At 36.2% G+C, this 16,182-nt stretch overlaps 1 protein-coding gene across 2 annotated transcripts; it reads left to right on the top strand.

Annotated features, from left to right (window-relative positions):
• The first annotated feature begins 830 nt into the window (after positions 1 to 830).
• On the top strand, positions 831 to 6,159 carry LOC113310801 (2-oxoglutarate dehydrogenase, mitochondrial-like). Of its 2 annotated transcripts, none has more exons than XM_026559591.1 (9): positions 831 to 1,056; positions 1,231 to 2,808; positions 2,989 to 3,215; positions 3,329 to 3,661; positions 4,024 to 4,270; positions 4,716 to 4,844; positions 4,927 to 5,142; positions 5,406 to 5,529; positions 5,657 to 6,159. In XM_026559591.1, the coding sequence occupies exons 2-9, from the start codon at positions 1,255 to 1,257 to the stop codon at positions 5,896 to 5,898; spliced, it is 3,072 nt and encodes a 1,023-aa protein (XP_026415376.1). In that variant the 5' UTR covers positions 831 to 1,056; positions 1,231 to 1,254; the 3' UTR covers positions 5,899 to 6,159. The 2 variants fall into 2 exon arrangements, with proteins under 2 accessions (XP_026415376.1, XP_026415375.1); XM_026559590.1 differs by having other exon boundaries at positions 832 to 1,056; positions 1,226 to 2,808.
• Positions 6,160 to 16,182: the final 10,023 nt, after the last annotated feature.

Here is a 16,182-nt window from a genome sequence, read left to right as displayed (position 1 = left end):
AGGCAAAATTTCTTACGGCCGCTCGGTTTAAAGAATTCTTTGGGAGTAAGAAGCTCTATTAGTACCGTTGGTGGGAAACTAGATAGTTGCAGTTTATTATTAGTTTTCGATTGATTTGATTGACTAACAGTGGTTGAAATTTGACTGCACCTAGTTTGTTTATGCTTGAGAATCTTCTCTTCTGATATAAGATTCACTCAAACTAGATCGAAGTTTCGACGGGGATCTTTAGACTGTTTGTAGATCTAAAGACGTCTTGTGATAATTCATTGTTAACAGACTCCGTTCTGTGTGTGATTGATCACAAGAGATTCAAGTTGATTGTGTGCAGGTGTTTATTGAAGATCTAAGAAGATTTGAAGACGAAGAAGATTTCTGATTTGGGTTCATAATCGCACAATACTTGTTTCGGCTGGAAAGGGATCCAACGATAATCGGTTTATCTTTGTGATATATTTGATTGATTAGTTGAGTAGATCGGCATCAATACAATTCTTTGTGATTAAAAGTATTGATTGCAAAATCTAGATACAATTACTTTGGTAGTTGTTATTGGATAGATATAAGGACCTGACAAAGGAGTTTATTGGGATAAACGGAAGAGCCTTTTGTCAAACTCATATCACGTTTTTTGAAAAGAATTGTTACCGAACAGATTTGTTGTTCCGTGCATCCGCTAGATGTTGGATTGGATGTGGATGATAAACTTAAAATCCGTAATGAATTGGATTGGATGCGGATGTGGTGAAAACGGGTTCATGCCGAGCCATACTCACCTCCTTTATTAGTTTCTGTCTCATCATAGACGCAATGAGTCCCGTTAAGAAATTCTTGCCTCGACCAAGGAAGGGTCAGAGAGACTCAGAATAGAAAATAAACATAAAAATAGACATTTTCTTTCCAGAAGGAAGGAATGGGATTTGGGATTTAATAAAAAGTTGTTAAAATTCTGACAAAGAGGTAGTCTGAAGAAAAACACCACTCAGAAAATGCCTCTTGGCGGCTACTTTGTGGATTTCTAGGGTTTCTGTTTCAGATAATTTTACGCGTTCGAAGGTACGATTTCTGTTCTCCCATTTTTTTTCCTTTCTTACTTGAGATGAGATCCATGATTTTTGTTATTAATCACGATGTTTGATTTTGTTAGATCTTATTTATTATACATAAAATGAAGAACAAATCAAAATCTCAAACTTAGAATGATAGTATTTTTTTTTTTTTGAAGATTAGGGAAATACAAGAAAAGCAACAGTCATGACGTGGTTCAGAGCTGCATCTAGTGTAGCAAAGTTAGCTGCTAAGAGAAATCTAACTCAAGTAAGATCTTACACGACAAGAACACGGTTAATCCCTTCACAAGCACGAGGTTTCCATTCGACGATTTTCAACTCAAAAGCAGCTTCATCAGCGCCAGTCCCACGTGCAGTGCCTCTTTCAAGGCTAACTGATAGTTTTCTTGATGGAACAAGTAGTGTTTACTTAGAGGAGTTGCAAAGAGCTTGGGAAGCTGACCCGAGTAGCGTGGATGAATCATGGGATAATTTCTTCAGGAATTTTGTTGGTCAAGCTGCAACATCTCCAGGGATATCGGGGCAGACAATACAAGAAAGTATGCGTTTGTTGTTGCTTGTAAGAGCGTATCAGGTTAATGGACATATGAAGGCTAATTTGGATCCGTTAGCTTTGGAGGAACGTGAAATTCCTGATGAATTGGACCCTGCTCTTTATGGGTTTACTGAGGCTGATCTTGACAGGGAGTTCTTTCTTGGGGTGTGGAAGATGGCTGGGTTTTTGTCTGAGAATCGTCCTGTCCAAACACTTAGAGGTATCCTGACTCGTCTGGAGCAGGCATATTGTGGAAGTGTTGGGTATGAGTATATGCATATTGCAGATCGTGAAAAGTGTAACTGGTTGAGAGACAAAATCGAAACACCAACCCCAAGGCAATATAACCAGCAGCGTCGTGAAGTTATGCTTGATAGACTTATGTGGAGCACGCAGTTTGAGAATTTCCTGGCAACAAAGTGGACGGCTGCAAAAAGGTTTGGCCTCGAAGGCGGTGAAACTCTGATTCCTGGTATGAAAGAGATGTTTGACAGGGCAGCAGATCTTGGGGTTGAGAGCATTGTTATTGGGATGTCACATAGAGGGAGATTGAACGTTCTGGGCAATGTCGTCAGAAAGCCACTTGCTCAGATTTTCAGTGAATTTAGTGGAGGTATAAAGCCCATTGACGAAGTTGGGCTTTACACAGGAACTGGTGACGTCAAGTACCACTTGGGAACTTCTTATGATCGGCCAACAAGGGGTGGAAAGAGAATCCATCTATCTTTGGTTGCAAATCCAAGTCATTTGGAGGCTGTCGATCCTGTTGTGGTTGGAAAAACACGAGCAAAACAATATTACTCTAATGATGTGGAGAGGACAAAAAATTTGGGTATATTGATTCATGGAGATGGAAGTTTTGCAGGTCAGGGTGTGGTCTATGAGACACTGCATCTTAGTGCCCTTCCTAACTATACAACTGGTGGAACTATCCATATTGTAGTGAACAACCAAGTGGCCTTCACAACTGATCCAAGCGCTGGGAGATCTTCACAATATTGCACTGATGTTGCAAAGGCGTTGAATGCACCAATTCTCCATGTTAATGGTGATGACTTGGAAGCAGTTGTTCATGTTTGTGAGCTTGCAGCAGAGTGGCGCCAGATGTTTCATTCTGACGTGGTGGTTGATATAGTTTGTTATCGTCGATTCGGGCACAATGAGATCGATGAGCCATCATTTACGCAACCTAAAATGTATCAGGTGATGTCTCCTAACCTCCCTGTCTAATCTAGCACTGTAACGTTTTTTTTTTTAATTGGTCTGGCACTGGTACAGTTTACAATCTTTAGATGTACCAATCCATTTAGATTATTTATCCTGCTGTTGCTAGAAAAATGTGATTGATTTCTCATGTTACTGACGTGTCCTGAACATTTGTAGGTCATCCGAAACCATCCATCAGCCCTTGAGATTTACCAGAAGAAACTTGTAGAGCAAGGACAGATTGGAGAGGATGACATAGACAGAATACATAGCAAAGTTAGTGGCATTCTGAATGAAGAGTTCCTTAAGAGCAAAGATTATGTTCCGAAAAAAAGGGACTGGCTTTCAGCTTATTGGACTGGATTTAAATCACCTGAACAGATTTCACGTGTCCATAACACTGGGTAAGTTGTGTTTGTTAGTTTGCTTAATTTCTATCTTTAATCTTTCTTTAGGGCTTAAAATCCTTTTGAGTAGATTCTCAGACATTTGGAATGACTATGATGTTCTGTTGCAGGGTCAAGCCAGAGATATTGAAGACTGTTGGCAAAGCAATAACAACCCTTCCAGAGACTTTTAAGCCTCACAGAGCAGTCAAAAAGATATTTGAGCAGCGTGCTCAGATGATTGAAACAGAAGAGGGCATCGACTGGGCAGTGGGAGAAGCACTTGCTTTTGCTACACTGCTAGTGGAAGGTAATCATGTCAGGTTGAGTGGTCAGGATGTGGAAAGAGGTACGTTTAGCCACCGACATGCAGTACTTCATGATCAGCTAAGCGGGGATAAATATTGTCCTCTCGACCACATTGTGATGAACCAGAATGAGGAACTGTTTACTGTCAGCAACAGGTGCAGTCCTAAAACTTCATTTTCATGTGAATCTTCCTCTGCTGTTGGCTGATTTGCTCGCTCTAAAATGTTTAGTTTTACATTCTTTTATATCATGTTGTATTGAGGTGATAAACCTATGGCAAATTCTCATGTTTGTGGTAGAGTGAATTATCTTTTATGCGCTCCCATAGTGTCTCTGTGAGATTGAAATAACAACCTTGAGCAGTGATATCTATTGTACTGTGGAAATATGATTTATGAGTTCACTGTACATGAATATCTGCGCAAATAAAATCTTGTTTCACATGTTTCTTCTCTTTTACCTGTTATATTTTCCCACTTATTGATCAAGTTATAAAGTTGCTGCCTTGTTTTTACAGTTCGCTCTCTGAATTTGGTGTCCTTGGGTTTGAATTGGGTTATTCAATGGAAAATCCAAATTCGCTAGTTATATGGGAGGCCCAGTTTGGTGATTTTTCCAATGGGGCTCAGGTGATATTTGATCAGTTTTTGAGCAGTGGGGAGTCGAAGTGGCTGCGTCAAACTGGACTAGTTGTCCTACTACCTCATGGTTATGATGGTCAGGGTCCTGAACATTCAAGTGCCCGACTGGAGCGTTTCCTTCAGGTAAATGTGATTATTATATTTGTGTAAACTGATAACATCTCTTCAAAATTTCCAGATGCATGATTTCTCATCACTGTGGAATTATTTGTGAACCCTATTCCTACCTCAGTTACCATATAGGATCTCTATGGTGATGAATTAGCAAAATTTTTGCATGCCGCTCTCTTTCCCCTTCAATCTCTTAGTCTAGCAGCTAATTCCATGGGATTAGCTGTTTTCCTGCCAAAATAATATGCAACTACATTTTGTTGTTCAATATATAAATCTAATTGCGCAGAATAGAGGCCAGACGGCCCTTTAAAAAAAGTGTGACGAAAAGTGTATTTAGACTTCCATAGAAAGTCATTCTTAGCTCTTTCTACGATTTTTTCCTTCATACCAAACATAGCCTTAGGGTCATTGGGTGAGTTTTTAGAAATGTTCAAATATTTTGGTGGCAATGCAGATGAGTGATGACAATCCTTATGTTATACCTGAGATGGATCCAACACTTCGGAAGCAGATTCAAGAATGCAATTGGCAGGTTGTGAACATCACAACCCCTGCTAACTATTTCCATGTCCTTCGGCGCCAGGTGATTGCTTTAGCTGGTTTTATTTTTCTAAAATTTTAACTATGTTTCTGCATCCCCTTACTTTGCCTGCTTCACTTTCCAGATTCACAGAGAATTCCGGAAGCCACTTGTTGTGATGGCTCCTAAAAACCTTCTTCGCCACAAAGACTGCAAGTCAAACCTATCCGAGTTTGATGATGTCCAAGGTCACCCAGGATTCGACAAGCAGGGCACCCGATTCAAACGTCTCATTAAGGATCAGAACGACCACTCCGATCTTGAGGAGGGCATCAGGCGCCTGGTTCTGTGCTCTGGAAAGGTAAGCAAAAATTTCGTGTGTTCAATAATAATTTGCTGCATAGCCGAAGGAACCTAGGATGAATCATGTTTCTCTGTGCGCCTTGCTGGTTGGTCCCACTAAACGTGTTTCATATATGAGGTTACCAATTAATATCTTTCTGCATGCCTTGGTCAACTATTCTTAACTGGATGATCACTACAAACTGGTCCGCGGTGGCCACTTCAATATGACAATTTCATATTCCAATTCTAGTTCACCTTGCCTTTTTTCTTGGCTTGCAGGTTTATTATGAGCTTGATGAAGAGCGTAAGAAAGCTCAGGGAAAAGATGTTGCAATCTGCAGGGTGGAGCAGCTATGCCCTTTCCCATATGACCTAATCCAGCGAGAATTGAAGAGATATCCTAGTATGTATCCCTTTTAACTTGAGAAAGAATATAGATGTATTTGGTGAAGAAATAAATAATCTGTACAATAATCGCTAAGAATGTGGGCATTTTGACAAATATTTCATATTCTGGTTGTGATTGTCAGATGCAGAGATTGTGTGGTGCCAAGAAGAGCCAATGAACATGGGTGCCTACAACTACATTGCACCTAGACTATGGACCGCAATGAGGGCACTTGGCCGAGGAGGTTTGGATGATATTAAATACGTGGGTCGTGCTCCTTCTGCTGCAACTGCCACTGGTTTCTATACAGTGCACACGAAAGAGCAGACCGAACTTGTGAAGAAAGCGATTCAGCCTGAACCAATCCAACAATATGCTTGCTGAACAAAATTGACCATTACTGCTAAGCCAATATAGGTGAGGAATAATCAAACATGCATACTGAAGAACAGCCTGCAAATATGATTAAACAATAATCAAATCATTGTTACGGGAAGAACCTTAAAATATCTTCCCTCCATATTTTCTTTGTCTTCTTTTGCATTATATACCAATCTTCAGTACTTTGTACTAATCAGGTAACATGAAATTTTTTGATCTGTGGGATATATATTAGTTGTGCAGGTGAACTGCATTTTACTCCAATTTCTTCAGAACAAAACGGTAAATACCGAATTATCACATTGCTCTTATTTTGGATACGTGGATATCACTGCTGCAACCTAGCAAAATGGACTTTTTTCATCACACATTACTTAGTTCATCACTTCCTGCACCACACAAATTTGTGAGTATATTACACTGTTGGCCGATCCAACCCAAGGTATCATCATGACATCAATAATTATCCTCTCTAAACAATAAGTTCAGCTTTTATTTTCTGAAATAACAAACAAAAACGAGAAAATAACCTGGCTGGTTTGGGGCCAAACCAAATTATTTGAGGCCTATGGATTTTGAATGCCACCTAGTCTATGGGGATAAGGGGTGTCCAAATTTGGTAGTACTAAGTTATTCTCACTATTAAAATTCAATCCTAAGTCTTATCCTTGTAAAATTGAAATCTGTTCAAATTCTTTCAAAACTAAAACATATTCAAATTATTTCCCTCACAAACTAAAATTAAAATCTAACTTCATCAATCGATTCTAAATATATTGATCGATTTAGAGGAAATTTTATCATCCTTTTTCAGAAAAGTTCCAATTTTTTTTTTTTTTTTGACTTAAAAGGTTCATGTATTGAAAGAAAAAAATGTAGTAAGGCTAAGCCCCCATTTTTTAGTATTACAATTTATCTACCGTCTATTATCACTTTCCAATGTGTGATCAATTCTCTAAAGAAGATGAACTTAAATATGTTGTGATCAAGATTTCCCCCAATCATAAATCAAAAGTTTTATCTGTAGGATAGTTTCTCTCTCTGTTTTTGGTCTTTTATGTGCCATGACTCTTCTATTCCTCTCATTCCAAAATGCCCAACATATTGCAAAGAGAATCATTGGCCATATTTTGCGTCCTCTATTCCTGCCTCTTCTATATTTCCAAGCTTGAGTTATCAGAGACCCTCCTTGAACCCATCTGACATTGAATCCTCCAATGAAGTAATTCCAAATTGTCTGCGCATAAGTACAATGAAGTAATTCCAAATTCCAAACTGACATCTGAAAAGTTCCAAATTATACATCGTCGGCTACTCCTAATTATACTGTGATTGGTTTATCCATTCAAAATTGCAAATCACAAAGAATCTTGGTTTTCTGTGTTTAACTACAACCGGTCGATCAATTTCTGTAATAATCGGTCGATGTTCATGACCACGTCGACCGATTGTTCTTGATGTTCTTCGTGGTTAAGGAGCGTCAAACCCAGAATCAGTCGATGTGGATACTCATATAAACCCATCACGGTTAAAGGAAATGCCAAATTGTTTTTGGATTTAAGAGTACGGTATGCAAAGATGGAATCCTTGGATCCAAGACCAATTAAAACTTGTCCAAAATCAGATTTTTTTTTCATCTTTATATCCTAGAAATGAAAACACGCGCTCAATGCAAAATGAATGAGGTCATTCCGACATCAGACGAAGAAGTTATGAGCAAAACGTTGAAGAAATGCTCAAGTTTACAATCGGCGTATAAGGACATTTATGTAAATTGATTCTGCAAAACAAAAAAAAATCACAGAAAAGCTCTTGAATTTTAGTTTTTTTAGTTTTATTTTTACAATCGGTACACGGGGGGATCTATATCCTCCGATTATGGACGTATTTTTATGAAAAACTCATCATTTCTGAGTTTCTTTTACAATCGGCATTTATGGAGGATTGTATCAACCGATTGTGATCAGTCAGCCATAGAAATGATGAACTTCGCCTAGAATTGATTGATGTTCATTGATATATCCATCGATTCTCTTCAACATTCATCGAAATGATGAACTTCGCCCATAATCGGTTGGTGTTCATTGACATCTCCACTGATTCTGGTAGATTTCAGAAAAATGGCTCTGAACTGGATCATGACAACATCAATTAAACATGGATCTGAATACTTAAAAGACCTGATATATAAATTAATAAGTTTTTTCATAAAAAATAATAGATTGATGTTTCCAATAATTTTTTGATAAAAAACAATATTTTTCATGTTTGATGATCACCCACACTAATTATCTAACACTAACTATAATTTCATTAATCAACTAACTAACACAATTAAGTAACACTAATTAATCATCGGCAAATTAGTCATTACCAAAAATATGTGGATAAGGGGTTTTTGAAATTACTTCAAAATGTCTTATTTTGTCTTTTAATGGTAGGCCTCAATCAATTTGGCTAGATCCCAAACTAGCCAGGATAAATAACTCCTTTAGAGACCCAAGTGTCTTTTTTAAAGTAGCACAAAACTTAATATACTTTAGAAGAAAATAAAAAGTGTTATGTTTAGTCGTGATGAGTCATCGTCTTGGCACGCCAAGAATAAGTCTAACCAGACTTGTCTCGTCTGATCCTGATTAACCTAGCTAGGTTGAGGTCCAGGTAAGGAATGACTAAATTATGCTTTTTTATTAAAGAAAGTGTTTTATTAAAGAAAGTGTTTTATTGAAGAAAACTTGCAGTTTGGATATTGTTTCTCCTTGTTGATCCAAGATATAACACCAGAAGGAAATTTGTCATAAAATTTAAAAACTAGAACAACCTACTATAACTTTTTTGGCAAAACAATACGTTGGCCATTTTTTCAGTCGATTAATTGACAAGATAAAACCGGCTTATCTTGTAACATAAATCTACTGTTTAAAATAAAACAAATGATTCATCTAATAACACACTAGGGAGAGGCTCATTCACATATTTTATTAGGAATTCATTATCTGATTCAAAAACTACTCTCTGCTTCCTTCAATGCCATACATTATACCTGTTTCGCCCGATGATCAACAGTCAATCCTCCATAAAAGTATTGTCCTTTTGTACCAAAACATGTCCCTACAGAATCACGAATAAAAAAAATCCATACCACCTTTATCAGTTTCCTTCTTAAATGATGCATCCAAGTTTATTTTCTTATAGTCTGTGTCAGGTAGATCCCAGGTATGACCAGAATCAGGATAATATTTTCTAATGAGCATCCTAATTCTTTCTATAGTTAGAATTATGTTGGGTCTAGAATTCCGGAAAATGACAGAATATTTATCTTTCCAAATCATTTAAGTAGCTATCATGAATAGATAGGGGTTATGCTCCAGTTGATGAGAAAAAAATACTTACAAATGAAAATCATGCAACAAACCAACTAACAAACCAGTTAAGAAAATTATGATGATTAGAGGAAACATTAGTAACAATGACATTTATACCTAACCAAATAGATCTTGCATAAGAATAATCAAGAAAAAAATGCTCCACAGATCATATCAACATTACACAAACGAAATGGAGTTCAATGTCAGGCTTATATCTTGCATAATGAAGAGTTTAGTTAGACGTGGTAGCTTGGTTTTCCATAAAGATTTCTAAACACTAGTTCGGACCGAGTTATAGGTTTGGATAAGAATATAAGCAATGATCAAAGTATTGTAAGCACTTTTCACATAAAAACATCTTTTGTTGTCAGGCATCCAAATCAAGGTATCTTCACCCCATCTTGGAACAAGCATTGCCAAAATTTTAGTGGAAAAATCAGTAGAAAACAAATTCCGAATCAAATGAACATCTCAATTTCTGGTCTCATGAAGAACCAACTCACAAACAAAAGTATAAGTTGAAGAGAAATTTACATCCGTAGTTGGTTCAGGTGGATGTTGGAGACCAATAACCTACTTGTCAAGCCAAATTCTTACCTTAGTGTCACATCTAACTGACTAGCAATAGTTATATTTGACAGTAACCATATATACTTTATGGAATCCCCTCCAGATCCAAGAACGTTTCCAATGAAGCTTGTCTTGCTGCAGAAAATCTTTATCATTAAAATATTAATCCTTTAAGATTTTACCATAACTTACCAGAATCATTACAAACTTTCCAAGCAAGCTTGGTGATTAGAGCTTGATTAAAGACTTCAAGGTTTTTAGAAGCTAGGCCCCACCAAAAGATTTATACACGCAAAGATTAATCCAAGACATAAAACAAATATCTCTATTACCCTTGTGCCCCTATCAAAAGTTTCTTTGAAGAGAGTCCGGTTTTGAAATAAGATTCTTGGGTATGTTAAAACAACTTATCCGATGAGTTGGCAGGGAGGTGAGAACAGTCTTGACCACGATAGTCCTTCTAGGATGGTTGAGAGAAATTTTACTCTAATTTTTTAACTCTAGCCTCAAAGGATCGCACTATAAGATTAAAAGCTTTTTACTTGTTATGACCAAGCAGAATGAGTACACCTAAATAAGTATCCTTCATTATGGTCATATTAAGAGCTTTTTCCAAGTCAGTACAAGCACCAGGGCTAACGTTGTTACTGAAATAGACATAGCATTTTTGAAAGTTAAATAGTTGGCCACAGTATACATACCAAAATTCTTTATAATGTCCAAGATACCATGAACATTATGCATATAAACTTTAGTGAAGATGAGAATATCATCATCAAAAAGCAGATGAAATATAAAAAGGGATCTTCTAGCAGTTTTCACACCAAAAATAAGATTATTAGATTTAGCAATAAAATAAACTCATAAAAAAAAATCCAGGTACAAAGGCACTGGATCTCCATGTCTTATCCCTCTAGAGAGTGAATACTGCTGACAAGGAGACCCATTCAAGAGAATACTCGCACTGGTAGTAGAATTACATTACTTTCACAAAAACCAAACTTCTTAAAAATATTTATAAAAAAAAAAATACCTTTTAGTCTATCAAAGGATTTTGAGAAATCAAGTTTGAGGGTCGTAGTTCTACTAAAACCGTATTTTTCATGAGAATTAATTATGTATGTATCATTTCGTACATAATTATGTATGTATCATTTCTTTATAGTATATATCATTTCATGAGAATTAATTATGTCGTCATGAATTGATCTATTAGAGACAAAATCAGCTTGATATGGTGAAATCAATTTCTTTAGAAATGGTTTAATCTTATTTGCAAGAATTTGGAAATACTTTTATAAGAGGTATTGCAGGGACCAATAAGCCTAAAATCTGCAGGAGTTCGAGGCTCTTTACATTTGGGTAGAGAGAAATACAAGTCTTGTTAAGACTTGTAAGGAAAAAAAAACATTCTAAATATTTTTTTCACCACGTCTATGACATCCTTACCAACATGTTCCCATTGAGTTTGATATAAACCAACTTGGAAACATCAGGCATGTGAGCTCCAAGCTGCCATGTTTTTAATAAAATATTCAATTTCCTCCACCTATGAAAACTTATCAAATTAGTATTACCCAAATCAGTGAGAACAAAAAGAATACAATCTACAAGCTTGGACGTTCTGCCTCCTCCCTATCATGCTAATATCGCCATTTTATATGGATCTCCCTCGCTTGTCTATGAACGGTATTCACAAACAAAGGGTGGTCATTTGTTTTTATTCTATAAGTAAACACATTTCCCACCTTGACACTTTGCACTCGTCACGTGTATGATATAAGCAAATAAAGATATAACAACCCGGATGTTTTAGTTAGGAAACACCTGCGTTCAAATTAACGTGCTCGTTTAGTTGTCCATGCATGTTGCTAACTCCCTTTTCGGCCATGTACAAAACTTTCCTTATAGCACCAATCCACTATCAAACTTACTAAAAGTGGAGTATAATACTAACCCATCTAAATCTTCACATAAAAGGTAAGGACACATTTATATGTTGTTCTTTTATTTGATTAACCCATGTTCCAAAATGAGCTCCCCGTATAAGATAAGTAGAATGTGGAATTTCCATGAGTGGAAGGTATATCTTCATTGGTGTTTAACTACATTGATTTGTTACTTTATAACGTCGACATTGTTTCATTTCGTTTCTCGTACATCCGTTAACCCCAAAACATTTAAGTCCAAACGCTATTATAACTTAAACCAGATCAGTCGACAAGTTTTGACGTCCAATTTACTTGGGATCATAAACTATAAATGGGCCCCATAAATGGTTGTTCGGTTGAGTTGAAGGTCTTATATTTATATATGTCGACCACTTGACTGGACCGAACTTTCATAATCCACGTAAAGTATACATTCAGGTCTTGATATTATCAAGAAAATAATTTGGGGTGACAGCTGCATCTTTATTCATTTAACGGACAAAGTTCTTTATTTTAGTCCAATCGAGCTTTATTGACCAATTACTGCAAAACTAAACAAAAATCATCAAATGTGTACAAAATATAAAGCTAATAATTATAAATTAAGATGTAATTTATGTCATGTTTACACATTCATCAAATACCCTAAACCTCTATTTTTCCAGTCCTCGAGAATCCACATTTTGCTAGTCCTCGTGAACCCACATTTTGTTATTTTTTGAGCAAAACTAAGTAAATAAAAACTAATCTGAAAATATATATATAAAAAAAAATATCCTAACACACTTTCACAGGAATTGTGACTGCACCTAAAATGTTTAACAAGCCTTTAAACCCTTAGGTGGCTTTAGTGGCCGAGTGTCATCTCGGGAAGGTTTACAAGAGGTATACCCACAAAAGTTTTACTTCAATATCTAGGTACCTGTCAATTGCTTGGGGTACAGACACTAAATAATCTCTCTAGTTGGCCTACTAAACTCTTTAGCAACCATAATCATTACCATGTATTAAAACCAATTATTATACACGAGTTCGCATTTATCGTACGAAATTCATATGTGAATGCAAAATCTACTCAGATAATCGTAAAATGACCCATGATTCTCGGATCCATCAAAGTTCAATCACACAAATAGATTAGAAGATGGATATGGAGATAATGAAGTGTGCACATGTTGACTAAGGTGAAGGATGTTTCCAAAAATATTTGTATAATAGTCCGTCTAGGATGCTCCTATTTGATTAAATCAATTTTATTATTATTATTATCATTACTACTATTATCATTATTTATTCAATGAATAAAATACAAAAATCGAATGATACAAATATGAAATTGTAAGAGCATTGCTCGGTTAAACCCACCAAGTGTTGGTATGTCAAGTTTGGTGTCATATTTTAGTATCAAAACTCAATTAGAGTCACTTGATTAAATGTACTAGAGTCAACTTCCTTTAGGTGAGACTAGAAAGTCTAGGAATGTTGAGACATACAAGTACTACCCTAAAGACCTGAAGATCCTGAAGACGTATCGACTACAATGAAGACACCATCCTTCCACTTGAGGTTAGTAATACTGACTTGACTTGTTTCCGTTCCTATCGTTACTTTCAAGTCGTTTAAGATTGAAAATATAACATGGGAGGTTATATTTAATACTCTAGTATTAGCCTTGGTCATTTCATTACTTTTGAACTTCGTAAATGCGGCATCGACATAATATATGTAACTTGTTACTTGATTTTGTATTGGATATAGGTGTAATTTAATCCTAGCAAACTATGTTTAAAGGAAGTACATATACGAAACTTGTTTCGTAATAAAAAAGAAATCAATAGGCGTTTCGGTCCGGTTTTTTATGAAATATCTATTGGATGACCAATTCGAACCTAAGGTAAGAATGTTCATAGAACCGATCTTAACTTATATTGAGAGTTATCGTAGAACCGATCTTTACCTAGTGTGTGGTACACGGTAGAACCGATCCTAACTTATGTTGGGAGTTTTGGTAGAACCGATCCTCACCAATATTGGGATACATGGTAGAACCAATCCTTTCTTATGTTGGGAGTCATGGTATAACCGGTCCCAAGAGAAAAACTAAGTTTCAACATTCACAGATTACTTACGGTTTTGTCTGAGTTTGGAATTAGGGTTTGCTAAGTAGGAAAGTTCCAGATGTCGACATAATTTAAACATGTAAATTTTTAGAGCATTGCTCGGTCGAACTCACAAGTGTTTCTATATCAAGCTTGTTGTCAAATTTAGTTGATCAAAAATATGTATTGATTTCTAGTTTACAATTAGTAAAGTCTCGGATTAGGATAGAAGTATGTAGTTGAGAATCGGACATCACTGCGTTCTACCGTTTGAAGGCGAAGATCAACCGAAGCTTTTGGAGAACTTCTTCAACAAAAGGTAAGTGAAGACTGAACCACCTATTTCTCAAGTTATATTCATCCTTTTGTCTATGAGACGATGTTGCATGCCTAATTAGACTATTGCAAGCATATCAAGAATTTCGAGTCAAGTTTATCTTGGTAATTAGTTCTCGAAATATATATGACTAAGCTTAATGAACATTTGTTCATACTCGATGAATTTCGGTTAAGAATAATTTATTATTCATAATCTAAATTGTGATTCAAGATTATCATTCGAAAATAGCCCGGAATAATTATATGTGTCATTGATGTTATTTGGGAATGTTTCGAAATGATTTACAGATAAATATAAAACTACTGTAAATTTGGATACAAGAAAGTATGCACACCAATTCACATATTGGGACTGTTATAAGTATGGAGTCGTAGTACATGTACCCAATACACGTACCTGTGTAGCTATATGTCGACATCAACTGTTTGGTACGCATACTCGGTATCCATACCATAAAAAGTCTATTGCTCATGAACCAGAAATGGTACGCATACCAAGTATGCATACCGTAAAGGAACCGTTGGTTTTGAAACTGGTGCGATATCCATACCCGGCACGCAAACCGGAAAAGTTCCGTGAGTTTCTGAACTCGTTTCTATCTTAAGGGTACACATACCCGGTACATGTACCATGACAAAAACAATCACGAACCAGGTAGAGTACGCGTACCTGGTACATGTACTTGCCCTGTCCAATATTTTCAGATGCACAAAAAATTATTTCTGTGAGATAATTAGCATTTGAATAAATCTTTAAAAACACTATATAGACATGATTGATCACATTATAACCTATGGTTGTGACTCAAACTTAAAGTTTTAAGTGTTATATGAAAATGATTAAGCTTATGGTTCAATCGGCTAGTTTTGACTAACCGTCCATGAACAATATCCTTGTACACGGTTCGGTTACGGTTCATCCTATCCAGAGTGTATATCTTGGTATATTAATCTCATTTCAAAGATTCATCTAAACTGGATATTGTTTGCTTGGTTCCAAAGCTATCTTAGCTTAAACCTAAAGCAGCCTATACTTTGAAAGTCTATATAAGGGAGAACCTCAAGCAACTCGGATTTTTGAATCCCTAACACTATTCTTTGTGTGTCCTAGTTGTAAACTAGAGTCTTCCTATCCCTAAAACCCTTCTATGATTTAGCGACTAAAAAGACTTCACCTAGGGATTTGTGAAGCCGGGTCCAACTATCTTTTATCTTGATAGTTCGTGTATCCTGATCTTGTTTGATTGTTGAGATGTTCACTCAAACAAGATAGATAGAAGTCGCAAAGTTCTCTTCGTTCGGACTTTGTGATTCCACAGGTTTAATATTTTTGAGGCGAATAATAATCTAGGATGCTCTTCGGGAAGCATAAGCCCGGATTTTGAGGTTAGCCAAATATTGTATATTGCTATCAGTTTCCAGTCTCACCTTGATTTATCGATCAGAAAGGAAATCACACATAGGATTATATGTGGGAGGCAAATTGATTTAAAGTCTTCAATTGAGTTGAAGCAACTCTTAAGTTGTAAAGGACGTTAGCTAAGGGAATCAATTGTGCGGAGTCCTGTTGGGATTCAAGAGGTGTGAGGAGTGCGAACGTAACTGAAATTTTGTGAGGGTTTAATTCCGTCTCAACTACATTTCAGTCCGAAATTAATTGCTAGTAGGCTAGTGTTTGTAGCTGTGAAAGACTGAAATTTCTCTTCGGGTTTAACTAAACCGTTAGTCAAAATCTGCCCTAAGAGTGCTTAAGACTGACATGTTTTCTAAACATTTTTAGGTGACCTCAAGATTTAAAGTTCGTTCTCCGATTAGAAAAAAAAAATCTGCCTTAATCTAAAACCATTGGGTGCCTAATAGCTAACCATGCAGCTGTCCACGTTTCAATGCACGTGTCGATCATTGGACCTGTCAGTGTAAATGAGTAATTTTTGTATGTTAGAAAAGAAAAAAAAACTTAAATATTAGGGGATTTCTTGT

The sequence above is a fragment of the Papaver somniferum genome, chromosome 9 (genome assembly GCF_003573695.1).
Source record: "Papaver somniferum cultivar HN1 chromosome 9, ASM357369v1, whole genome shotgun sequence".
NCBI classification, from domain to species: Eukaryota; Viridiplantae; Streptophyta; class Magnoliopsida; order Ranunculales; family Papaveraceae; genus Papaver; species Papaver somniferum.
This window is presented reverse-complemented; position numbering and strand designations above follow the sequence as displayed.